The following is a 26,741-nucleotide window of genomic DNA, read 5'->3' on the forward strand; positions in this document are numbered from 1 at the left end:
ATGGATTGTAATTGAAATCTATTCACACAAATAAATAAAGTGCTATAAAAGAAAGACTTAACAGTGTTTTGTGGGTGTTTTCTTTCCACTAGTCTGAAAACACACTTTATGAAACACCAAAAAGCCCAAAATCTCAAACTTGACAGGTGCATGAAAAAAAGTTTTTGTCTGGTTTTGTGGTCCAAGGTCACAGATCTTCTGTGGGAATCAACATGCATAAACACTGCCTCAATCCCATTTACCTGGAGCACTGTTTTAAGTCAGGAATGAGCGAATACTGTCAAACTAAAGTGAGGCGGATGAGGACGTGGCGGTCGTCTTTGGTTGTCAGAGGTCACTGAACGCGCCGGCAGTAATATCCCAGCACCTTACACTTCTCACACAGATGCTGAGGATGTTCTTTGCTCTGGTCTGATACGTCCAGACCGTCAGGTTTCTCCAAAGGACGCTGACAATCAGAGAAAAGAGAGTTAAAAAGCAGCAGTTACAATACAGAAGAACATGTGGTGAACATTAAAGCAAAAAGAGACGTCAGGAGCATTGAAGAGCTTCATCAAGTGTTTTCTACTAGTTTCAGAATTTCATAACCTGCCAAACAAACTGTAAAGGAGCTTTATCTTGAGCCAAAAGAACACTATTACATCTAGCAGTCTTTTTTCTTCAGTGAAGAACTGTCTAGTTCTCCTGCTCCAGTTAATAACTAACAGATGCTCTTCAGCTTTAACTGTTTCCAGTCGGTTTAGATGTTCTTTTGCAGCTCATTTTGTACAGATGCTTCAATAAAGTGACCAGAAAAGACCTAAACATTCGCCCAGAGGCCTTTCAGGTTCTTGAGCCAACAGCAGTGATGCATTTGTGTTTATATGGAGCAAACAAAAAACAAACCTCAGAAATCAGTATCTTTGTGTTGTTTTTGAGTAAAAACATCCTTAAAGTAACAAACATTTACCTGAGAAGGACAACTGCACAGTTGACTTTGTTAGATTTACACTTCAAATTATTTGTCAATGGGGAAATGAATGATTAATAATTAAATAATTGTTAAATCTCATGTAATTTTGTGAAAGTATGTTGTTTTAAGGCAGTTATTATAGTTAACTAAAAATAAAACAAGAAATATTTACTTTGAAATAAAATGAACACTGAAATAAAATATAAAAAATACACTTATTTTATTTCAGCTAGTTGCCGAGAAAACATTTCTTATTTTTGTTTAGCCTGTGTACTAAAATATCTAAATAATCTAAAATGAACAAATAAAAACTATAGATATATTTAAAAAAATAAAAATTAAAAAATTAAAAAACATAAAATAATATGAAACAAAAATGCTGAGACTTTAAAATTAAACTGAAAACAAAAAATAAATACAAATAAAATCTAAATATTTTGTTTTAAGGTATGGTTATTATAGTTCACTATTATCAAACAAAAAACATAAAATTACATGAAACAAAAATGCTAAGACTTTAAAATTAAACTGAAAACAAAAAATAAATACAAAAATAATCTAATTATATTGTTTTAAGGCATGGTTATTATTTTTAACTATTATCAAACAAAAAACAAAATTACATGAAACAAAAATGCTAAGACTTTGAAATTAAACTGAAAACCCAAAATAAATACAAATAAAATCTAAATATTTTGTTTTAAGATATGGGTTTTATAGTTAACTATTATCAAACATTTTGTTCCTTAAAAAAACAACCCTTAAACTTACTTTGTTTTAGATAATTGTGCAACATTTCAAATTTTTGTTTAGCTGATGTACTAAAATAACTAAATAATCTAAAACGAATAAATAAGAATTATAGACATTATTATTATTATTATTTTTTAAACTTAAAAAAAAAATACACAAATCAAAAATGCTAAGACTTTAAAATTAAACTGAAAACAAAAAATAAATACATATAAAATCTAAATATTTTGTTTTAAGGTATGGTTATTATTTTTAACTATTATCAAACAAAAAACAAAAAACTAAATTAAATGAAACAAAAATGCTAAGACTTTGAAATTAAACTGAAAACCAAAAATAAATACAAATAAAATCTAAATATTTTGTTTTAAGGTATTATTATATTTAATTATTATCAAACATTTTGTTGCTAAAAAAAACGTAAACTTATTTTGTTTTAGATAACAACATTTCACATTTTTGTTAAGCTGATGTACTAAAATAACTAAATAATCTAAAACGAAAAAATAAAAATTATAGACTTTTTTTTTTACTTAAAAAAAAACATAAAATTACATGAAACAAAAATGCTAAGACTTTAAAATTAAACTGAAAACAAAAAATAAATACAAAAATAATCTAATTATATTGTTTTAAGGCATGGTTATTATTTTTAACTATTATCAAACAAAAAACAAAATTACATGAAACAAAAATGCTAAGACTTTGAAATTAAACTGAAAACCAAAAATAAATACAAATAAAATCTAAATATTTTGTTTTAAGGCATGTTATTATAGTTAACTATTATCAAACATTTTGTTCCTTAAAAAAACAACCCTTAAACTTACTTTGTTTTAGATAATTGTGCAACATTTCAAATTTTTGTTTAGCTGATGTACTAAAATAACTAAATAATCTAAAACGAATAAATAAAAATTATAGACATTATTATTATTATTTTTTTTTTAATTAAAAAAAATGTACACAAATCAAAAATGCTAAGACTTTAAAATTAAACTGAAAACAAAAAAATAAATACATATAAAATCTAAATATTTTGTTTTAAGGTATGGTTATTATTTTTAACTATTATCAAACAAAAAACAAAAAACTAAATTACATGAAACAAAAATGCTAAGACTTTGAAATTAAACTGAAAACCAAAAATAAATACAAATAAAATCTAAATATTTTGTTTTAAGATATGGGTTTTATAGTTAACTATTATCAAACATTTTGTTCCTTAAAAAAACAACCCTTAAACTTACTTTGTTTTAGATAATTGCGCAACATTTCTAATTTTTGTTTAGTTTAACTTGAATAAATAAAATAAAATAATAAACAATAATTTAATTTAATAAAATTATAATTTTATAATTTTATTAATTTTATAAATATAATTTTATTAAAATAAAATGTAATAAAAATAATTAATAAATAATATAAATAATCTTTATATAAATAAAAAACCTGAAAATTGCACAAAACAAAATTACTTAAACTTGATCTGAACTTAAAGTGAACACAAAAAATAAAATCTAATTCAAAATATTTACACAAACTATATTAGTATATCAATGATAGTGAAATAACAATGTTTTAAGGATGTTTCAATATTGTAACTAAAAAACAGATCTAATGTCTGACTCCTAAAAAGGCTGTTTTTTTAGCATATGTTCACCTGTTTGTGAGGATAGACGTTGATGTGGCATTTGATGCACTCCTGACCCATATTCGCCCAAGAGTTTCCACTCATCCATTTCCTCTTGCATTTGGGACACTTGTACTCGCCGAAACACCTCTTCTTACCCTGATACGGCGTCAGACCCTCTCCTTTAGGACGAGCCTGGCCAGAAAACCATTGTCAGTTAGAATCATACAAACAGAGGACAATTCAGCACCATTGCAAACACTATCATTCAAAAAATTGGGGTCGGTAAGCTTTATTTACTTTTGTAATAATACTTCAATTCATTAAGAATGCATTCAACTGATCAAAAGTGACAGTAAAACATTTCTAATGTTACAAAAGATTTAGATTTCAAATAAATGCTGTTCTTTTGAACTTTCATTGTTTCATACAAACACAAAGCATTGCGTTCTATCTAGAAAGTGTTTTCTCACAAAAAATATTGCCTTTCACCTCTTTTTTTCCATCACAAAAGTTTTTTTGAGCAAACACAAAGTTTATAAACTTTATTTATTTATATCAGAAAAAAGTCAAAATTGCGAGATAAAACTCACAATTCTGACTTTTTTTTTCTCACAAATGCGAGTTTGAGGAAATTCTTTTCAGGAAATTCTGGCTTTTTTTCCACAGTATTGCGTGATACAAACTCAATTCTGACTTTTTTCTCCAAACTGGGTGATATAAACTCACAATTGTGAGAAATAAAGTCAGCATTGCAATATAAACTCAAAATTCTGACTTTTTTTTTTCAGAAATAGATGATATAAACTCGCAATTGCAAAAAAAAAAAGTGTTTACTTGTACTTTTACTTTCAATTCTTAAGTAAATTTAAGATGAAAAAATACTTTTTGTACTTAAGTACAATAAATATCACAGACTTTTACTCAAGTAATATTCTAATTGGTGACTTCAACTTCTACCAAAGTTGTTTTCTGTACTTTTACTTAAGTATGGCTTTCAGGTACTTTATACACCACTGGTCATAAGATTTTGAAATGTTTTTGTTTTTTTTAACCCCAGTGCTGCATTTGTCAAACTGTTACAGTATTGTTATGTTGCACTCTGTTACAATGTTAACAGTTTTGTTGCATTGGAATGTTCAATGTAACATCAAAGTAACATTCTAATGGAATTCAAAATGTAACATGTAACATTGTCAGTGTTGCCACAGGAAGTGCTACAGTGGATAATATTAGGGCTGTGCAATCAATTGGAATTCAGTTTTGGCTTCAACCGATTATGAAAATACAATAATGGAGATAAAACAATTAATGCTCCCAATTCTGCCCCCTTTGTGCGCTTTCGCTCCTCTATAAAAGCCCGCTTTCAAATGCAAATCAGTCAAATCATGTAACGTGACTTGCATAAAATGGGCTTGATTTATTAATGTTTATTTGATGTCGTGTTTTTAAAACACAAAAGAGATTTTGCGCTGTTCTTTGTATGCGTTCAGACACGGACAAGCAAAGTGAACGTTTAGCCAAAAGGTCAAATATATGTCAAAATGTGGCATTTGGTAATTATTCGTGTAAACCTTCATCAGTTATGTCTCAAATAAACGTAAACAGTTGAGAATGACAATCTGTGTGTAACAGTATATTGGATCCGTGCAGCTCTGAAAGCGGCCACAAGTAATATTCCTTCTGCCCTCTCTGTGCTTAATGTTCATCAAACAACAAAAGACAAAGACAAAATCACTCACTGCTCTTGATGGAGGGACTTTTGTAGTTTTTATAAAAAACAAAGCATGTTTAATTCATACAGTGAAGACTATGCTGTTTTATTTTTACATTCAATTGTGTTTAGATGAGTACTGCTTTACTAATGATGTCATAGTGGTGTCTACATGATATTGTATAATTTACTTCTATGTTTCTTAAAAAGCATGGTTTAATTAGGAGCTATATAAAGTAAGATCAAAGTATTGCCAAGTAAGCTTTGTCTAAGTAAAAATTACTCAAATGTTTACTGGCCAAGCTAAAGTTACTTATTTTCTTTGTTAAATTTACTTAACTTGGGTAAGTAGATTTGACTTAATTCTAAATGTGAAATTATATATCATTATGTAATATTTGCTTAATTTCTTTTATGAATGTTAAGTTCAATAGTAAGTAGATAGCAGTAAAATGTACTTAAAATGATTATATTAAATTTTATATTTTATATATTACATTTCCCAATTTTTCAAAGTTTCTCAAGTTTCATTTGTATCTTTTTTATTGTATTGCTATCTTTAAATTATTCAATTATATAAAGTTCTGGACCCACTCATAATTGTGTTAAATAATCGTGATTACAATATTGACCAACATATCTGTGATTATGATTTTTTGCCATAATCAAGCAGTCCTGGATATCAGTGTAAAATAAAGAGAGTCTTCTCTTCCAGTCATTTTTCACATGCAGGTCTGTTTCAGATTTAAATCACTGATTTATTTGGATGATGCTTCATAATCGAATGCACTGTAAGACTGAGATCCTGCAAAGTTGAATGTCTTCACCGCGGTTTATTAGTAGTGTTTAGTCATGATGAGTGTGTGTGTGTGTGTGTGTGTGTGTGTGTGTGTGTGTGTGTTTGGATCAGGATCACTGAGGATTCTCAAATCATTCATGCTGCATTTCTATGTTGTCCAGAGCTCTGATTTGCCCCTCAGTGTTGGACGGGTTTAGGCCTGTGTGGGTATGATTCTGATTATTGGCATGGCTCTGCTTTAATCAGACACATCTGATCCTCTCACGTCACTCATATAAACCACCTGCTGCTTTACTAACCCTTTATTTGATTTACTTTACCGCTGCTCCAAAAGAACACTTCAGGAACACTTGAGAATTGTGCAACTGATCACTTTTTCTTGATATTCCCTCTATAAGTATCTAAAACAACCAAATATTCAGCAGACAATGAGTTTGATTGTGAACATCTGATTGTGAAATGTACTATATATGAAAGCACTGCAATGTTTTTATTTATTTAGGGAGAAATGCAATTCTGTCACTGCTGTCTGGAAATGAGAGGAAAAATTTTGACTTTTTTTCTCAGAAATGGATAACATAAACTCGTAATTGCGAAAGAAAAATTGCATTTACTTGCACTTTTACTTTCAATTCTTAAGTACATTTAAGATGAAAAAATACTTTTTGTACTTAAGTACAATAAATATCACAGACTTTTACTCAAGTAATATTCTAAATGGGGATTTCAACTTCTACCAAAGTCGTTTTCCGTACTTTTACTTAAGTATAGCTTTCAGGTACTTTATACACCACTGGTCATAAGGTTTTGTTGTTGTTGTTTTTGTTTTTTTTTAACCCCAGTGCTGCATTTGTCAAACTGTTCCAGTATTGTAATGTTGCACTGAGTACTCTGTTACAATGTTACAGTTTTGTTGCATTGGAATGTTCAATGTAACATTAAAGTAACATTCCGAACTGGTCTAATGGAATTTAAAATGTAACATGTAACATTCTTAGTGTCACAGGAAGTGCTACAGTGAATAATATTAGGGCTGTGCATTTAATCGGAATTCACTTTTGATTTCGATTTCGGCTTCAAACGATCATGAAAATACAATAATGGAGATAAAACAATTAATGCTTCCGATTCTGCCCCCCTTTGAGAGGAAAAAAAGAAAAGCTTATCTGACCCTTGTCTTGTTGTTCATTGAGTAATCCGATTGTCCTGTTAGTTGTTAGTTGCAGAGATGAAGAGAAATTGCAGAAATGTCCATTGAATTATGCAGAGTGATGAATCAGAAATCCAAATGCAATCCTATCACCAAGTTTAGGCCTAGTTTCCACTGTCTCTGCTACCTTTTGGTTCCATGCAAACAAGTTAAAACAGCAGCATAATATAAAGCCAGCCAATGAAAAAAGGTAGTATATAAAGAGTCCTTCTACTATAAGACGTACAGAGAAGACCGAACAAGACCGAAGCCATTTCTCAGTGTGCGTTCTCGCTGTACTTGTGTACTTGTGTTCTTGTGAAACGTATTCAGTCATTGCCCAAGTTCACATCTAGCCAATACAGTTCAGATCCCTGGAGGTGTTCTTGCCCCACCCCTTTTATCAAGACTTGCGAACTTGAGACAGCCAGGTATCCCAGAATGTATCCCAAAATATTTGTTCCTTTTTGGTCATATGTTATTGTTGTTGTAAATGTTATTGTAAATATACAAACAGTGAGGATAACCCAAATAGCCAATGCAAAGTAATTGACGTTATCAAGTACGCTGCTGACAAAACCAGTGCAGAAATGATCCCTGGACAGTGAATATCAATAATTATCTAAAAAATAGAACTTTCGACTCATGGTCGCAAAGGGGTGCCAAAAAGTTTGAAAGAGGCGGGCCACTTTTACTAAAATGTCTAAGACTCATGAACAGAATGAGATATCGTCAACAAACCCAATCTGTGGCTATAAGAGGGGGGAAAATATAAAAATAGCTATAACTACACAACCGTAAGTCCAATCAACCTGATAATTGGTATGCAGTGTATCTGTCCAATGTGCTACAAGGGTCTATGAGGACATTTGCGTTTCTCAAAAAACATGGCTGCAATCGACCAATGAAATTTGAGTACCTATCAGACAAGGTTAACGGAGGCCGATCATAACTAAACTCAGTTGGCATGTTCGATTAATGACCCTAAGGTCTGTATGAATTTTAAAAGAAATCAGCCACTAGTTGGCACTAATGAGTTTTCTGACTCTGTAATCATGTTGTGTTTAACAACCACACAATATGCATATCATTTGATAGATCACCTAAGTATGCGCAACTTTGCCTCAAGAACCATTGCTGTCAATCAAATCGTTAAATAAATATTCTCAGTTATTTTAAAAAGTAGTCCTAGGTTTTTTCACTCAGTCTCGATCAAAAAATTGAAGCATAATTCTTTGGAGTCTCTAGATCAATAATTTTAAAAGAAGTGGAGTTTTGTCCTTTGTTTAGATACAACAGGGTAATTCAGAAAAGGGGGCATGGCCAAAACTACCCAAAGGCCTATAAAACCTAAACAAAAACTCAACACTTTGTGAAACTTGGTGAAAACATGTGAGAGATGACTCTTAACAAGCATGCAAAGTTTCATTGGAGATAAGACCATAGGTGGTGCTATAACAGTAAAAAAAAGTCTTCAAAAACACAATATTACAATTGTAAATTTACCTTAAATTGTTCAGATATTCACACAAACACTAGATTTCATATCAAATGATAGATCTCCTCATTCTGAACAACTTTGCCTCTAGAACCACTGCTGTCAATCAAATTGTTCATTAAATATTCAAGATTATTTAAAAAGGCTACTTTTGTGAACTAGTTGTAATTGTAACAGTTTTGAACTTTTGACAGTTTGGTAAGCTACAGCAAGGTCACTTTTGAAAGGGATGTAGCCAATTAAACCCAAAATCCTATAAATCCTAAATGAAAACTCAAAACTTCATAAAACTATGTGACACCACACAATAGAGGATTTGTTTTGTGACAAGCCTCAAATTGGGCCACACAACCTATTAGTCTGTGGTGCCTCGAAGCCTCAAATCAGGCTTAAAATCGGCCCTAAAATCGACTAGTGTGTGGCCAGCCTTAGCTGGTTATATACAAAAGGAAGAATGCAGCATAGAGTCCTGTAGTGTGTGGTAGTAGCATTACCAAGCATCAAACAAGTTGCAATAATAACCTTGTAAAATAATGCTATGAACTACTGTACAGTATCCTATTAGTTTATTAGTTTATATTTTTGCATATTTTAAAAGTCATGAATCCAGACTTCATTAAATATTTTGTTTGCACCTTTTTAAAGATCCTACTTCTACTTCTCAGTTTTTGACTTAACTATAACTATAACTAATTTAAAAATACAGTAAAAAAAAATACAGTAAAATTTGTAATTTTGAAATATTATTAAAATGTTTTCTATAAGAATCTGTGTTAAAATGTAATTTATTTTTGTGATAAAAGCTGGATTTTCAGCATTTATTCCAGTCTTTAGTGTCACATGATCCTTCAGAAATCATTCTAATGTTGTTTTGCTGCTCAAGAAACATTTATGATTATTATCAGTGTTGAAAACAGTTGTGCTGCCCATTTTTTTTTTTTTTGAAAACCGTGATACATTTTATTTTTCAGGATTCACAAATGAATAGAAAGTTCAATAGAACAGCATTTATTTTGAAATAGAAATCCTTTGTAACATTATGAATGCCTTTACTGTCACTTTTGATCAATTAAATGCATCCTTGCTCAATAAAAGTATTTCTTTCTTTAAATTAAAGGATGTTTGGTTGATTTGGAGGACGGCCGGCTGTTGTGTTGTTGAATTGTGATGCAACAGTGACATGAAAGCGCTGCTGGAGGGAGGAGATGTTTATTCAGTGGTCTGTAATCACGGCTGGAATGTGAGCGTTTTCGCCTGTTATTCTGACCACCGACAATCTCTGAAATGCGACTGAATGAAATGAAGATGTTGACAGCCACATGAAAGACAACTGCTGCCTCACACCCCAAAACACCCTGAACCGTGATTTATACGGTATAAAAACTAATCATGAACTACTGCTGCAAGTCCTGCAAGTCATGCTTTTGTCATCAAAAGATGATAGTTAGAAGATAAATCTTAACATTTAACATTTGTTATATATATATATATATATATATATATATATATATATATATATATATATAAAAAGTCAAAATATAAACAAAGTAGATTTACTACAGACTACTTTTAAGACAGCAGTTGAGAGAACTCTAAATGCATCAAATTGCATTGTATTTTTATGTTCTCTCATTGTTTTGTTTCACAGAGCAGATTCTGGGCTCTCAGAGTTGTTCTCTGTGTCCCTCAGGGCCACTAAGGGGCCCCTGTAACCCTGTGCTATATGATGATGAATACTTTGGAGGAGCCGTCATCATCATCATCATCATCGAGTCCAGCTGTGGGAGTTTGGCGGAGACACAACCAAATATTTGCAGCTGGAAATGTGAGTCAAACACAGCCTTTAAAAAAAATCCAAGCCTGTTTCCATTTGCTATACTCAGATTAATAAATAGTTTAGACAATGATTAAACTGGACAGACTGATGTGTTGACTCATAACAGAAGATCACTAAACATTTATTAATGATTCTGAATTGAATGTGTTTCAGGATTTTACAATATCAGTGATATTTTAGTATCAATGGGATACTATTAGAGTTTTTTGTTAATAATTAAAATTTGATATTTCATGTTTCCAATTTAATGTTAGTTAAAATAAAAAAGTTTTTTTAATGAATATATATTTTATTACATACTTTTTTATTGTTGTACTGAAATTGTTGTTACAATTAGAACAATTGCAACTAGGTAAAAATTTAAATATGCAAAATGTTAATATTTTATTTCAGTTAATATAAATGATATAAATTTGCTCCAAACGTAAATGTTCATATCACATGACCTGTGCATTTATCTGTCTAAATTGACAATCTTCTACCAATGAAAGAATCTAAATATCATTGCATTTAATTAAATGCACGTTTCTGATATCAACAACAAAATACACTGCCGCTCAAAAGTTTGAAGATTTTTAATGGTTTTTAAAGTCGTTTCTCAAGGCTGTATTTATTCGGTCAAAAATACAGAAAAAAAATTATATTGTGAAATATTATATCAATTTAAAATAACTGTTTTCTATGTGAATATATTTTATTTTAATGTAATTTATTCCTGTGATCAAAGCTACATTTTCACCATCATTACTTCAATCTTCAGTGTCACATGATCTTTTAATATCTTAATATCTTTCTAATATGGTGATTTATTATATATCCTTAATATATATATATTTTTTTTGGAACCTGTGATACTTTTTTTCCGCATTCTTTGATCAATAAAAGGTTCAAAAGAACAGTGTTTATTTAAAATAAAAAGGTTTTCTAACAATATACACTACTGTTCAAAAGTTTGGGGTCAGTAAATGTTTATTCTTTCTTTTTTTTTTAAGAAATTAATACTTTTATTTACCAAGGATGTTAAATTAATAAAAAGTGATAGCATAGATATACATTGTTAGAAAAGATTTATATTTTGAATAAATGCTGTTCTTTTTAACTTGTTATTCATCAAAGAATCCTGAAAAAAAAAAAAAAAAAAATATATATATATATATATATATATATATATATATATATATTTCCAACATTGATAATACCAGTATATTAGAATGATTTCTGAAGGATCATGTGACACTGAAGACTGAAGTAACAGCTGATGAAAAAACAGCTTTGCATCACAGGAATAAATTATATTTTAAAGTATATTCAAATAAAAACCATTATTTTATATTGTAATAACATTTTGCAATAATACTGTTTTTTTTCTGTATTTTCGATCAAATAAATGCAGCCTTGATGAGCATAAGAGACTTTTTTAAAAACATTACAAGTCTTGTCAAAGAGTTGAAGGCTACATGACAGCTCTACTGTAATTTACAGTATATATTCAACTTTTTAAATAAAAGTGTGTCTTCTTCACACACACATGCTGCACAGTGTCTTCCTGCCGGAAAAAAAACACAAAGCCTATCAAAGCTGAAGACAAACAGAACTCACTCTTTCCACTGTCCCAACACACAAAACTCACACATATGCTGTAATACAGATGGAAGTGAGTGTCAGCAATTTCTCAAGCCATGTCCTGTTCCTTATAGATATACAGTCAGTTTTTGAAAGAAGTTTCTTCTGCTCACCAAGGCTGCATTTATTTGATCAAAAATACTGTAAAACTGTGAAATATTATTACAATTTAAACTAGCATTTTTCTATGTGAATATCTGTTAAAGTGTAATTTATTTCTGTGATCAAAGCTGCATTTTCAGCATCATTACTCCAGTCTTTAATGTCACATGATCCTTCAGAAATCATTCTAATATGCTGATTCTGCTCAAGAAGTATTTGAAAACCGTTGTGCTGTCCAATATTTTTGTGGAAACCGTGATGCATTTTATTTTTCAGGATTCACAGATGAATAGAAAGTTCAAAAGAACAGCATTTATTCAAAATGTAAATATTTTGTAACAATGTCTTCACTGTCACTTTTAAGCAAGTCAATGTATCCTTCAATAAATAAAATATCACAAAAATCTTACAATCAACATTTGTTTTAAACGTTATAAAGCAGCTGTGCGAATAAAACAAACCAGCTGCAGGTCAGTACTGAAATATTGCAATGATGTCATTGTTTGTTAGTTTTCAATCTTTCAATAAAAACAAACAAAAAGGAAGTTTGAATTATTTTCATTAGCTGAATACTTCAAAACGGCATTTGCTTTAGGATTATTAAGGCGAGACACTGCAGGTGAATAGGGTGTAAAACAACTAATAGTTATGACCTTACCCAGTTGATGGATTACGTTGAAAAATGCAAAAATTTTTGGTTTTACAAGTTTTCTAAAATGTTAGGTTTAAATATGCAAATGAGACATTTTTAATGAAATATGCACCAATTTGCATACATTTCTAGTACAAAAATCTAAACACTGGATGAAGTCAGATTCAAAATTGTTTTTTTTTTTTTTTTTACATATTAGAGTCAAAACTTTTTACAGAGGAAATGTTCGATCTCTCATTTCGTCATGACATAATTCAGAAAAAACAGACAGGAAACACTATATTTTTAACCATTTTTTGAGGGAATAAAATGTATAAAATCAAGCAAATTATATATGAACAAATCCCTCTGTAAAAACCTTCAGGATATAGACAGGAATAAAAACTTAAAGTTTGGTGTGTGTAAGTGCTACTGAAGTGGAGATTTATGGCTCGGTGTAGGAGAAAAAAACTAACAGCCTTTAAAAATATGTATTGTAATTGCAATCTATTGACACAAATAGATAAAGTGCTATAAAAGAAACACTTAACAGTTTTTTGGGATGTTTTCTTTCCATCAGTCTAAAAAAACACTTTATGAAACACCAAAAAGCCCAAAATCTCAAACTTGACAGGTGCATTAAAAAAACCTGTGTTTTTGCCTGCAGTTTCTCCCCTTAATGCAGCTTTGCACTTTGCATTTAGAGTTTCTCTGCAAACGCCCAAGGCCTCATTTTCCCAGAGTTCCTCATTGGAGGAATTCAACATAAGGATCGGCCGTCGCCGGCTCTCCTCCATCTGGAGCCCATCAGAGCGAACAATGCTGAGAGCCTGGGCTCTCGTGAGATCCAATGCAGAACATGTGCTCAATTATTCCTCCCTAACAGACCCAAATGTCTTCGCTCTGCTCTGTTTGCATTGGCAGCGGTGCAGCTGGTGCAGCAGAGACGTCTGTACTGATGTTCACTGTTTTCTGAGAGGAAAAGCAAATCTGTCATCGTTTTCATTTGTTTAGACCATTATTACTACTCATTTTAAATGCTGGCGATAAAGAAGTAATTGCAAATGTTGCAATGCCACATTGCAACATGATTAAAATCCACTGTAGCTAATTATTTTTGTTTTGCATTTTGCATATTTTTAAATATATACTATGTTTTTGTAAAACGTCCCATGATGCTTCATAAAGCTGTTGCAGTGCACTCTGGGAGTGGCTCTCGATGGAAATCTGACACAGTGCCTGTAATTCAGAGCCATATGTTTAAGTGTCAGTTTAAGATTTCCCAAAAGTCCTTTTCAAACCCCATCAAATACTGTCCACGCCTCTCATTAAAGACGAGGAACTTGAATATGCTGTTTTAGACAAGTGAGGTTAACTTTTACTGAGCTACACTTACACTCTTAAAAAAAAGGTGCTTTGAGAACCATTCAGTCAAAGGTTCTTTAAAGAACCATTTCTTGCTTACCTTTTTATAATCTGAAGAACCTTATTTGCCACAAAGAACCTTTTGTGAAATAGAAAGGTTCTTCAGATGTTAAAGGTTCTTTATGGAACCATTTAGACGAAAAGGTTCTTCTATGGCATCATGAAGCACTTTTATTTATTTATAAGAGTGTAGCAAAGTACACAGTACTTACTTTAACCCTTTTATTCATAAAGAGTGCATTACGTTGACCAAAAGTGATGGTAAAGAGATTTGTAATGTTCCAACACTTTTCATCTGTGAATCCTGGAAAATTAAATGTATGACGGTTTGCACAAAAATATTGGGCAGCACAAGTGTTTTCAACATTGATAATAATCAAAAATGTTTGTTGAGGAGCCAATCAGAATATTGGAATGACTTCTGAAGGATCATGTGACATTGAAGACTGCAGTAATGATGTTGAAAATGCAGCTTTGATCACAGAAATAAATTACACTTTAACAGATATTCACATAGAAACAGCTGTTTTAAATTCTAATAATATTTTTAAAATTTTACTGTATTTGTTATAAAATAAATTCAGTCTGCGAGAGAGAAAGAGACTCAAAAAGATTTTGAATGTTAGTGTATTTTTAGCTTTTCACAGGTTAATTAACATAAGCATTAATGGAATATAAAATGTAGCTACACATATAAGAAAGAGAATTGCAAATGAGATTATAAAATCTCTTTTGTTTCTCCTAGATGTCATTGAGATCTTCCAGAATCAAATGATCTGAACTGTTCCACATCACAATCGCTAACAAAAACATCTGAGACAAAGTTGATGCAGTACTTCAATAAAACATCCATTAAAAATGCTTTATGAATTAACTGTTGTTGTGAGATCCATTTTGTTTAGCTATTCTTCAATAACACTTTTTAATCATTTCAAAAACCACTGCCAACAACTGCTCTACAGGCAATAAATTAAATCACTGATGGCTGTGAACCAACCCTACAATAATGCCAAAGTGTGAGTGCATGCATTATATACTGTATTTTATATATGCTCTTAAACTTTACTATTTTTATAGTTGCTCTGCAGGTATATTAAAATACATTTTTTAAACAAATTAAGATTTTGTTAAGGCACGAGTCTTGGACTGCTGTTATGATATTTTTACAGTGTTGGACGCCTGACAGTATCTGTAGTACAGTAACGTCTCTGTCAAACACCCACTAATGTCATTCCTGTCCGGCCCACAGCATGACAGATTTACATTCTCTGTGTTCTGGCTCAAATTCACATTTTCTGTGGGTTTCCCCACACAGATGGTGTTTTACATTATCAGAGTGGTTTGACTGAATAAAAGAAAACAGACACTCCAACTTAGTTCAAACAAAGCTGAAAATGTGCTTAAATTTACTTAATCTCAGGCCATCCAAGATGTAGATGAGTTTGTTTTATCATCAGATTAAGAAAAATGTAGCATTTCGTCACTTGCTCATCAATGGATCCTCTGGAGTGAATGGGTGCCGTCAGAATAAGAGTCCAAACAGCTGATAAAAACATCACAATAATCCACAAGTAATCTGCACCATTCCAGTTTATCAGTGCTTAATTTGTAAATTAATAATTGCCGGACCCAAAGGCGCCGTGATCGACACTGACAATACAACTTCAGTTTTCCCAGAACATTCAATGACACCATTAAAGGAGTAGTTCACTTTCAGAACAAAAATGGACAAATAATGTACTCACCCCCTTATCATCCAAGATGTTCATGTCTTTTTTTCTTCAGCTGTAAAGAAATGGTGTTTTTTGAGGAAAACATTTCAGGATTTCTCTCCATATAGTGGACTTCTATGGTGTCCCCGAGTTTGAACTTCCAAAATGCAGCTTCAAAGGGCTCTAAACGATCCCAGCCGAGGAAGAAGGGTCTTATAGCGAAATGATCGCTTATTTTCTAAAACTTATATACTTTTTAATCTCAAATGCTCATCTTGCCAAGCTAGACAAGACGAGCATTTGAGGTTAAAAAGTATATAAATTGTAATTATTTTTAGAAAATAACCCATCGTTTTGCTAGATAAGACCCTTCTTTCTTCGGCTGGGATCGTTTAGAGCCCTTTGAAGCTGCATTTTGGAAGTTCAAACTCAGGAGAAATCCTGAAATGTTTTACTCAAAAAACATAATTTCCTTACAAATGAAGAAAGACATGAACATCTTTGATGACAAGGAGGTGAGTACATTATCTGTAAAAAAAAAAAAAAATTCTATAAGAGCATCGTTTACAAGTTTCTGCATGGACTGCAGCCTAGGGCACAGGTTTTCAAACCCTGGGTCAAAAATAGGTCACCAAAAGGAAACTGTTTGTTTGCTTTGTTTGACAAAAAATAAAAGTAAACACTTTGCGGTTTCAAATTATGTCCAACTCTTATCTGTATGACCAAAAATAGTGGAGTACTTTATGTCTCAGCTATTCGATACCACACATACACCACATATGTGACCCTGGACCACAAAATCAGTCATAAGGTTAAATTTTACAAAACTGAGATATATACATATGAAAGCTCAATAAATAAGCTTTCTATTGATGTATAGTTTGTTAGGATAGGACAATATTTGGCTGAGATACATCTATTTGAAAATCTGAAATCTAAGGGTGTAAAAAATCAAAATACTGAGAAAATCACCTTTAAAGTTAGGTTTACAGTAGGAATTTTACAAAAAATCTTCATGGAACATGATCTTTACTTAATTTCCTAATGATTTTTGACATAATCAATAATCAATAATTTTGACCCATACAATGTATTTTTGGCTATTGCTACAAATATACCCCAGCGACTTAAGAGGTTTTGTGATCCAGGGTCACATATTCTAAAAATTCAAACTTGACATCTCAGTCTGTACGTTATTAAAATAAAATACAGTCAACCAAACATGTAAAATGTTACTCTGATCAATTTAAATAGTCCGTAGCCTAGTATAACTGGTTGTTGTGCTGTTATGCCAAGCACATTGTTACTGAAGAGGATTTTTTTTCCCCATTGATATACGAATCAATGAGAGCGATTTTGAAATTAAAAATTGGTCGAAAATATATTGAGGGCCAATACACATCCTCCAAATACATATACATAAACCCGCATCTCGTATGCACGCACACAATGTCACGATCTAACGCACTTTTTAATGCTAGATCTTTAAAAACAAATCCAAAATCTGACATTTCCCAGAACAGGAACCAGCTCAAATTAAGCACTGCAGTGCATGAGTTAACATCTTGAGAAGACAAAAGCTAAAGCAAAACCAGATGTTTTTAACTAAAATATGAGTCTGTAATCTATAATAACGCTTCCTCCAATGAAAAAGTCTATCTCCTGTTGTCTCTCATATCAAAATCCAGTCTAATATTCATTTAGAGCTGTTTTGTCTTGTAAACAGCATTTGATCAGTGCAGATTTCTCTCCTGATTCAGACCAGACCACTTTTTCACTGGAGGAAGCGCGATTATAGATTATGGACTCGTATTTTAGTTAAAATGTCTTAATGATGGATTTGTTTCAGCTTTTGTCTTCTCAAGATGTGAACTGATGGACTGGAGTGGTGTGAATTATTTGTGGATTATTGTGATGTTTTTATCAGCTGTTTGGACTCTCATTCTGACGGCACCCATTCACTGCAGAGGATCCATTGGTGAGCAAGTGATGAAATGCTACATTTTTCTAAATCTGATGAAGAAACAAACTCATTGGTTGATTGTTATTATGTTGTTATGTGGTTGCTAGGTGGTTGCTTATAGCTCAAGTCAACAGAACCCACTTAAAAGTCTCTTATATTCTGGTCTCTATATAATGGTTACACCCAGACACTAAATAGACGCTTTAATGAGATCAGTTAAACTTCATGCAAACTGGCAGAAACATATTAACAGATGTAAACAAACGCAAATTCATTTAGCATCAAACAGATTTAACATGCATTTTTGCACTGTAGTACTCAAAACAAATGTCTGCGCCATTAAACCACATGCTATTATTTAAATATCTAGCATGTCTAAATAACTTGCTTTACTTTGAAAGTAAGAAAGTAACAACCCAATGCATTAACAGTGAGCTTGTGTAGCTAGAAGTCTTTGTGTTCATGTACTCGTGTGAAGTATGTTTATAATTGAATTTTGAGGATCAGTTTCACGACTACCTGCAGAAACAACAGATGTCTTCAGCACTTTAAACTTCTTCAGGTATATTTGATCAGCTTGGGGAAAGAAGATACTGGTTTATAGGATTACTGCTAAAATATAACATACTGTGGAAGGTCACCAGAGAGTTTACCATGCCAGTGACTCATTGCTTTAATGAGAAGCAGATTTGTGTCAGTACTGTATTCAGGGTCCAAAATTAACTCTTGCCAAGTAAAATTGGCGAGTAGATAAAACTTACTCACCAGTTAGGTGGTTACATAGTTAAACTGTGAAGTTATGATTCAAACCTCAAACTATCCAAATCAGAGAAGAAAACAGACCATCTACTAATGAAAACCTGCTTTTAGGATGTTTTTTTTTAATTAATATTTGTCTATAAATTAAGATGTTTTATATATTTTTAAATGTAATAATTTTTAACGTAATTAATTAGATAATTTCATCTAATTTTTATTTTTTTGCATTGCATTGCATTGCATTTCATTGTATTGCAAAGTAGTTTAATAGCCATATAAATTAAGATGTTTTATATATTTTTTATTTAATAATTTTTAATGTAATTAATTTAATTAATTAGATAATTTCATCTAATTTTTATTTTATTGCATTGCATTGCATTGCATTTTATTGCATTGCATTACATAGCATTTTATTGCATTGCATTATATTTTATTGCAATGCATTGCATTTTATTGCATTGTATTGTATTGCCATATACAGCAAAAATTATATTTCGGGTCCAGATTGTATTGTATGTGGACCACATTTTATTACATGTTTAAAATGATAAAGCAGGCAGAGCACTGTGCAAAGCTAACACAAGGAGTTGCCTTGTATTTTTCAGGTCTTTGTGGCGGCTCGGCCAGACATGTCCAGCTGTGATTCAGTGTTGGGTTTCAGTGAGATGGATGCTAACAGGTGGGCAGGCAAAACAAAAACAACTAAACGTCTGGATGAAAAATTCCCACCTACTGCTGGAGCAGAGATGTGTGAGACTAAATAACGGCAGATCAAAATTATTGCTAGGGACAATTTAGTAGTGTCTAGATATTGGTAGCAGAGACATGTCATAGCGTCTCTACTAAATTCTACACACATAACAAGCGATGTTGATTTGGAAACTATAGTTCTCTCCTTAAATATAAAGAGGTCAAACAACAGATTAAAGGAAAAATTCACTTCCAGAACAAACATTTACAGATAATGTACTCACCCCCTTGTCATCCAAGATGTTCATGTCTTTCTTTCTTCAGTTGTAAAGTAATTGTTTTTGAAAAAAATATTTGAGGATTTCTCTCCAGCGAGTTTGAACTTCCAAAATGCGGTTTAAATGCAGCTTCAAAGGACTCTAAGCAATCCCAGACGAGGAAGAAGGGTCTTATCTAGCGAAACTATCGGTCATTTTCTTAAAACATTAACAATTTCTATACTTTTTAACCTCAAATGCTTGTTTTTTCTAGGTCTGCATGTACTCTGTGTATTAAGGTTCAAGACAGTTAGGGAATGTCGAAAAACTACATCACTGCAGAAGTACAAACTCGTTGGAGGAGAAAATGAGATGGGAGTTTTTCTACATACCCTAACTGTCTTGATCCGGAGTACACAGAGTTCACGCAGAGCTAGACAAGACAAGCATTTAAGGTTAAAAAATATATATAAATTTATTTTTTATTTTAGGAAAACAACCGATTGTTTCGCTAGAGAAGACCCTTATTCCTTGGGTGGGATTGTTTAGAGTCCTTCAAAGCTGCATTTAAGCTGCTTTTTGGAAGTTCAAACTCGGGGGCACCATAGAAGTCCACTATATAGAGAGAAATCCTGAAATATTTTCCTCAAAAAACAATTTCTTTACGACTGAAGAAAAAAAAAACATGAACATCTTGGATGAAAAGGGGGTGAGTAAATTATCTGTTAAGTTTTGTTCTGGAAGTGAACTTCTCCTTTAATGAGTTCATCCAAATTTTACAAAAACCTAAGGACATAATTATAATATAAGCCAGACATTGAAGTGAGGTCCCGATCTGAATCAAATGATTCGCAGTCTGCACTCCAAAGTTCCAATCTCAATCTAATGATGTTATATTTATCAGAATTGTAATAAAAGTTTGAGAAAGTATTGTTGTATCAGATAGCATTAGTCTTTTATGGCATTGTCTTATGTAATCGCCATGTAAGTTAATTAAACAAAGCTAATGTCTAGACAGACTCATCTGCTCTGCACACATATCTAACTGCTGTCGGAAGAACGTCCTTCACTGTTTCTTCTCTCGTTATCATCTTCTCTCTCATGTCACCTGAGACTAATTAAAATGCTGTGATGGTAAATTTTATAGAGAGCAAAGATCTAAATCACTTTATCTTTCAATAAAAGGTTTTTCTCTCCGTTTCTGGAGCTGATGACGCACTGCTGACTGATGTGTGTTTGGCTGAGTTCGGTGTCAAGGGGGCTTTTTCTCATCTATGACAGCCAGTGATGTCATGAAAGGCAAGAAACTGGATCATCTTTCATAAACACAGAAGGTTCATCTGGTGCTCATTACGGCTCCTCGTGCGGCTGGGGAGCTTGCTGCAATGAACTATGGGCAAAATTTTGCAATGCAGGTCAGTTACAGTTAAGATTGTTAGATAATCACACCATTCGTATCACAGAACTGGTTCCTAGACTGCTCTGGGTGGTTGCTAGGGTGTTTTGGGTGGTTGTTAAGTGTCAGTTAAGGTGTTGTTGTTGTTATGCAGTTGCCAGGGTGGTTGCTTGGATATTTAGTGGTTCCTGGGGTGTTGCTATGCAGTTGCAAGGGTGGCTGTTTTGTGGTTGCTCGGTTATTCTGAGTGGCTGTTAGGGTGTTGTTATGCAGTTGGCAGGGTGCTCTGGGTGGTTGCTAGGGTGTTGTTATGCAGTTGCCAGGGTGGTTGTTTGGGTATTCTGAGTGGTTGCTTAGATGTTGCTATGCAGTTGCCAGGGTGCTCTGGGTGGTTGCTAGGGTATTGCTATGCAGTTACCAGGGTGCTCTGGGTGGTTGCTAGGGTGTTGCTATGCAGTTGCTAGCGTGTTCTGGATGGTTGTTAGGTGGCAGCTAGGGTGTTGTTATGCAGTTGCCAGGGTGGTTCCTTTGTGGTTGCTCGATTATTCTAAATGGTTGCTAAGGTGTTGCTAGGTGGATGTACGGGTGTTGTTATGCAGTGGCCAGGGTGTTTGTTTTGTGGTTTTTCTAAAAAGTTGCTGGGTGTTGCTATGAACTTGCTAGGGTGTTCTGAGTGGTTGTTGGGTGGCTGTTAGGGTGCTGTTATGGTTGCTTGGGTATTTTGAGTGGTTGCTAGGGTGTTGCTATGCAGTTGTTTTGAGTGGTTGTGAGGTAGAAGCTAGGGTGTTGCTATGAAGTTGTTGGGCTGTTCTGGGTGATTGCTAGAGTGTTACTGTGCAGTCACTAGGGTGTTCTGGGTGGTTGTTAGGTGGCTGTTCGGGTGTTGTTATGCAGTTGCCAGGATGGTTGCTTTGCAGTTTCTTGGGTATTCTGAGTGGTTGTTAAGGAGTTGCTATGTAGTTGTTAGGAAAGTTCTGGGTGGTTGTTAGGTGGCAGCTAGGGTGTTGTTATGCAGTTGCCAGGGTAGATGCTTTGTGGTTGCTTGGTTATTCTGATCGGTTGCTAGGGTGTTGTTGTGCAGTTGCTAGGGTGTTATGGGTGGTTGTTAGGTAGCAGATAGGTTGTAGTCATGTAGTTACCAGGATCATTGCTTTGCGGTTGCTTGGGTATTCCGAGTGGTTGCCAGGCTGAATGCTAGGGTATTCTAAGTGGCTGCTATGCAGTTGCTAGGGTGTGGTGTTCTGGATGGTTGCTAGGAGGTTACTAGGGTGTTGCGGCTGGTTGTTAGGGTGTTACTATGCAGTTGCCTTTGGTGGTTGCTAGGATGTTGCTAGGTGGTTGCTAAGCTGTTCTGGGTGGTTGTTAGGGTGTAACTATGCAGTTGCCTTGGGTGGTTGTTTGGATGGTCTGGGCAGTTGCTGAGGTGTTGATATGGATTTCTTAGGATGTTTTGTGTGGTTTCTAGGCAGTTGTTAGAGTGTTCTGGGTGGTTGCAAAGTGGTTTCAAGGGTGTTCTGGGTGGTTTCTAAGGTGTTGCTTGGTGGATGCAACCATCAGTGAGCAGAGCTTCAGCTCAGTTCTATAATATGGTTTCACATTTTTAAAAAGTAATCTGTAAACTCCACAAAATATCCCACATTTTTATTAAAATGGCTAATGAAAAGAATATCCTTGCATTTAGATTGACAGGTTTAGATGAGATGTAGTTGCAGCCGTGAGTGTTTACCTGCGGACAGTCTTTGATGTAGTGGCCCTTATTGAAGCACAGGTGGCACAGGTAGTTGGGCGGAGGTTTCTTGCAGGGTTTTCTGGGTTCAGAGGTCAGTGAGAAGTCGGAAAAGCTGTCTGTCAGTAAACTCAGACCCTCGACGATGTTGTTTAACGAGCCGTAGGGAGACGAGCCCTTATATAAGCGGCTACACAGAGTCTGCAGAGAGAAAAAAACACGACACTTTTAATATTTTCTTTTTTACTTTAATCTTAAGATTTTAGCAATTTTCTTGTGCATCTTTGTCATCTTTGTTTTTTGTTTTAGTACTTAAATTAAAACTAAAGTTATTTTATTTCAAATAAAAGAATTTATTTATGGTTTTAGTTTTTGATATTTAATATTCTTAATTTATTTTATTTACTAAGTTATTTTTTTTCCAAACTGCCAGTAGATGTAAATACACTGTAAAGTCACTGTAAAGTATTGCTTGTTTAGATAGATAAGTAAGAACAGAAAACACAAACATAAAAAAATAAATGTTTGTCTTAGTATCAGAAAGTTGTTTGTTGATAATAAAAAAATGGCACAAAAATCCCCTTGAAACTGCCAACAATTCTCTCTGTGTATACATTTCTGTTTTTGATTATTTATAATTATTTTCGAAGGTTTTCTGTGGTCTGATTTCCTTTCCGGCAGATGATCTGTGAGAGAGAGAATGTTCCATTTTCCTCAGGAAGACAGACTTTGCCACATGATTCTCCGAAGCCTTTTCCTCATTCTATCTCATGAGATTGTGCTGTTCAGAATGAAATATTAGCCAACTACCTATATAGTGAGTATATATGTTAAAAGCATGCAATATGCGATGACAAACATTTCAAAATATATTTGCATTATAAAAGTAGCATGCAACATAATGTGCATGTGCAATTCTCACAAGCATCAGGGATATGCATTCATCATATATCTTAGTAAATTCTTTTCCAGAACCTTTTATGCACCTATAATAAAAACACTGAGCTCAGATATATTTTCCACATTGTTTATGTGGAGCCAAACCACTAAAGCTTCAAATTTTTTCAGCAAAAACTCTGGCTTTTCATTCAGCCTTTTCAATTCAGCCTGGTTTCCCCTTCTGTTCAAAGCCAAAGTAAGTGATAATTCCTTAATGCACATATTAAACTTGGTTGAATGACGGTTGAATGATGGTATGGTATTTTTATTCACCATGGTACTGAATTATTGCCATGATATTCAAGAAAAGACTGTGCATTATAGTCATTTGTGGAGTCATTTGTAAGTGAACAGCTCAGTAAGGAGCAAATGAACTGTTCAGGCTGACCTGAGTCTCCACAGTTCAGAGCAAGCCAGAGAAAAGAGCTGTCAAACAGAGATGAACCCAACTGAAACCAGTCATTCAGGACCAAACACACATTTCTCTGCACATGATGGAGCTCTACAGCAACAAAGTGTGATTGTTAACTCAGAACTCCTGCTGTTTATTACTGACAGCCACTCAGAGGATGAACAGAAGGAAATGTTTCAGTGAATGCATCTGTGGACCAGAGCTGAAGTAACTGATTACACATAATCTGGATTATGTAATCAGATACCAAAAATTAAGTACTTGTAATTTTTGTCATCTGAACCTCTTTCACCTCATATATATTTACTTTAAAGGGTGGTCAAACATCAATTCTGTAAAAGAAAATATCTCCCTTTGCATTAAACTTTGAGCGTTGAAACTTTGCAGATGTTGTTTATGCTCAAACAGCAACATTACACACTAACTAATGCTAAAAAGGTGAAAGCATAATCAATGACCCCTTTAAATTCCCCTGAGATTTTAAAATAAATATTTTAATTATTAAATATCACATTTGCATGTTCACAGTTCTCTGGTTAATAGTCATATGGCATGCAGGTAAACATGAAATATTTCTTCTTTTTCAGTAAGTGAATATTTTTATATTTAATTATTTAATTATTATTATTATTGTTAGCCTTTTATTAAAGTCACAAACACCCTGCAGTTCCTTTACAAACCCCAATTTGGTACAAGATTATCCTGTTTAAATCAACGTGATAAACAAGTTTGGTCAAAAGTAAAAAGGATTATATTACCTAAAATGTATAATGTAATGGATACTATTACTGACTACAATTTTTGTAATGTAATTTGAAATCAGTAACAGATTACAATTTGTAAGAAGATCTGGGTAGATTACTTTAATTCATAGAAATTGTAATCCGTTACTGATTCCAAATAACATGACAAAAATTGTAGTCAGTAAAGCAATCCGTTACATTGCACAGTTTAGGTAACAGAATCGGATTACTTTAGGATTACTTTTAGATTACTTTTGACTTAACTTGTTTACCACATTGATTTAAATAGGATTATCTTATACCATAATAATGTAAAAAATTGAAATTAGGGAGAATCAATGAATTATAAATTATTTATTGCTACTGTGTGAAAAATATTTAATCATGTAACCCATAAAAAGTAACTGTAGTCTGATTACAAGTATTTTAAAATGTAATTTACTCTAATTACAAGTACTTGATTTTTGGAACCTGATTACATAATCCAGATCCAGATTTTAATTTACAAGAAAATATCCCCCCCCTCTCCCAATTTATTATATATATTATAAAGCTCTGAGAGAAACTGTAAGATGAACACATTAGTTCTAGAATAAATGTGAACATGCATTATTTATCTCACTCACTAAAAAAACAGATACAATATTCCTCAAAATGAATAAAAACAGTGAAATTCCATGCAAAACTGCATTGAACTTATTGTGTGAATAATATGTAATCATGGAATCAAAAAAGTAACTAGTCTGATTACGAGAATTTTAAAATGTAACTTACTCCAGTTAAAAGTACTTGATTTTTGGAATCTGATTACATAATCCAGATTACATGTAATCACACTGTGAACAGTTGGATCAATTAAAAAAAAAATACTTCAATTTGTAACACCTAAAAATGTGAGTTTTTTTTTTCAACTTAATTTATTACCTTTAATCAACTTTATTTTCCTAGGTCAATCACACTTGCATAATTTTAGTTCATTCAATCCTAATATTTACATTACACTAACTTAATTCAACTGCATAAGTGAACAGTTCAACTTAAATTTTTTAGATGTTACCAACTGAAGTAATTTTTTTTATTAAAATTACATTTTATCGACTTAATTCTCAACTTAATTCAACTTCGAATTTATCATTGAACCTGAAACTGAAATATTTAATAAGATGTGAAGTTGAGATATATTTCTAAGCATTTAAGTTGAAAGAATGTACAATTCTAACAATTTGGAAAGCAGAAAGTCACGTTAAATAGACTCAAATAGTAATCCAATTTACACCGAAGTTCACTTTTTACAATGCAGCTCTGTTTCTAAGTAATCTAACTAGCTCTGCTGTGGATAATGTCAGAAGTTTTATGCATGCTTTTCTAATGCATCCAGATATGCAGGACTAAAATATATATAAACTACTGAAACTAATATCCTGGAACTATAACAAATAGATAGATAGATAGATAGATAGATAGATAGATAGATAGATAGATAGATAGATAGATAGATAGATAGATAGATAGATAGATAGATAGAGCATCAGTGAGGCTGTGGTCATCACCTCTGTGCGTTCGTGGATGAAGCTGCTGATGATGCTGGAGTTGAGATGTGAGTCCAGATCCTCGTTTGGTTTGTTGCTGTGGTTCCCATCAGACTCCGCGTTGTTCTCAGACTCCTGCAGCGACAGATAAACCCAGTTCAAAAGTTGCGCGGGCTGATACACCGCCTCAAGAGCCGAAACCAAACTCATCTTCCTTATGGATAAATCCACTTCAAATACAAAAAGATGGTGTTTGTCGATGTGTGCCAGGCTCTGGCACTGCTGTCGCTTCACACTGAGCCCATTGTTGCGGAATGACAAGACCGGACAGTTCGCGCAGCTCTGAGAAGGAGAAAGTTAAACCGCATATTCGCCGTAGTTTACCAATCCTGCTGTGCTGCTGATGTATATTCATAAGATGTGGAATTATCATTGGAAGGTTACCAAGAAACGTCA

General features: G+C 33.0%; 1 protein-coding gene across 1 annotated transcript; it reads right to left on the reverse strand.

The window, feature by feature from the left end:
- LOC141298447 (zinc finger CCHC domain-containing protein 24-like) lies at positions 1-26,567 on the reverse strand. The gene is made up of 4 exons (XM_073828967.1): positions 26,307-26,567; positions 22,663-22,863; positions 3,369-3,533; positions 1-448 (listed from the first exon to the last, which is right to left on the reverse strand). Exons 1-4 carry the CDS (start codon positions 26,493-26,495, stop codon positions 335-337), a joined length of 669 nt encoding a protein of 222 aa, XP_073685068.1. The 5' UTR covers positions 26,496-26,567; the 3' UTR covers positions 1-334.
- Positions 26,568-26,741: the final 174 nt, after the last annotated feature.

The sequence above is a fragment of the Garra rufa genome, chromosome 22 (assembly GCF_049309525.1).
Source record: "Garra rufa chromosome 22, GarRuf1.0, whole genome shotgun sequence".
NCBI lineage: Eukaryota > Metazoa > Chordata > Actinopteri > Cypriniformes > Cyprinidae > Garra > Garra rufa.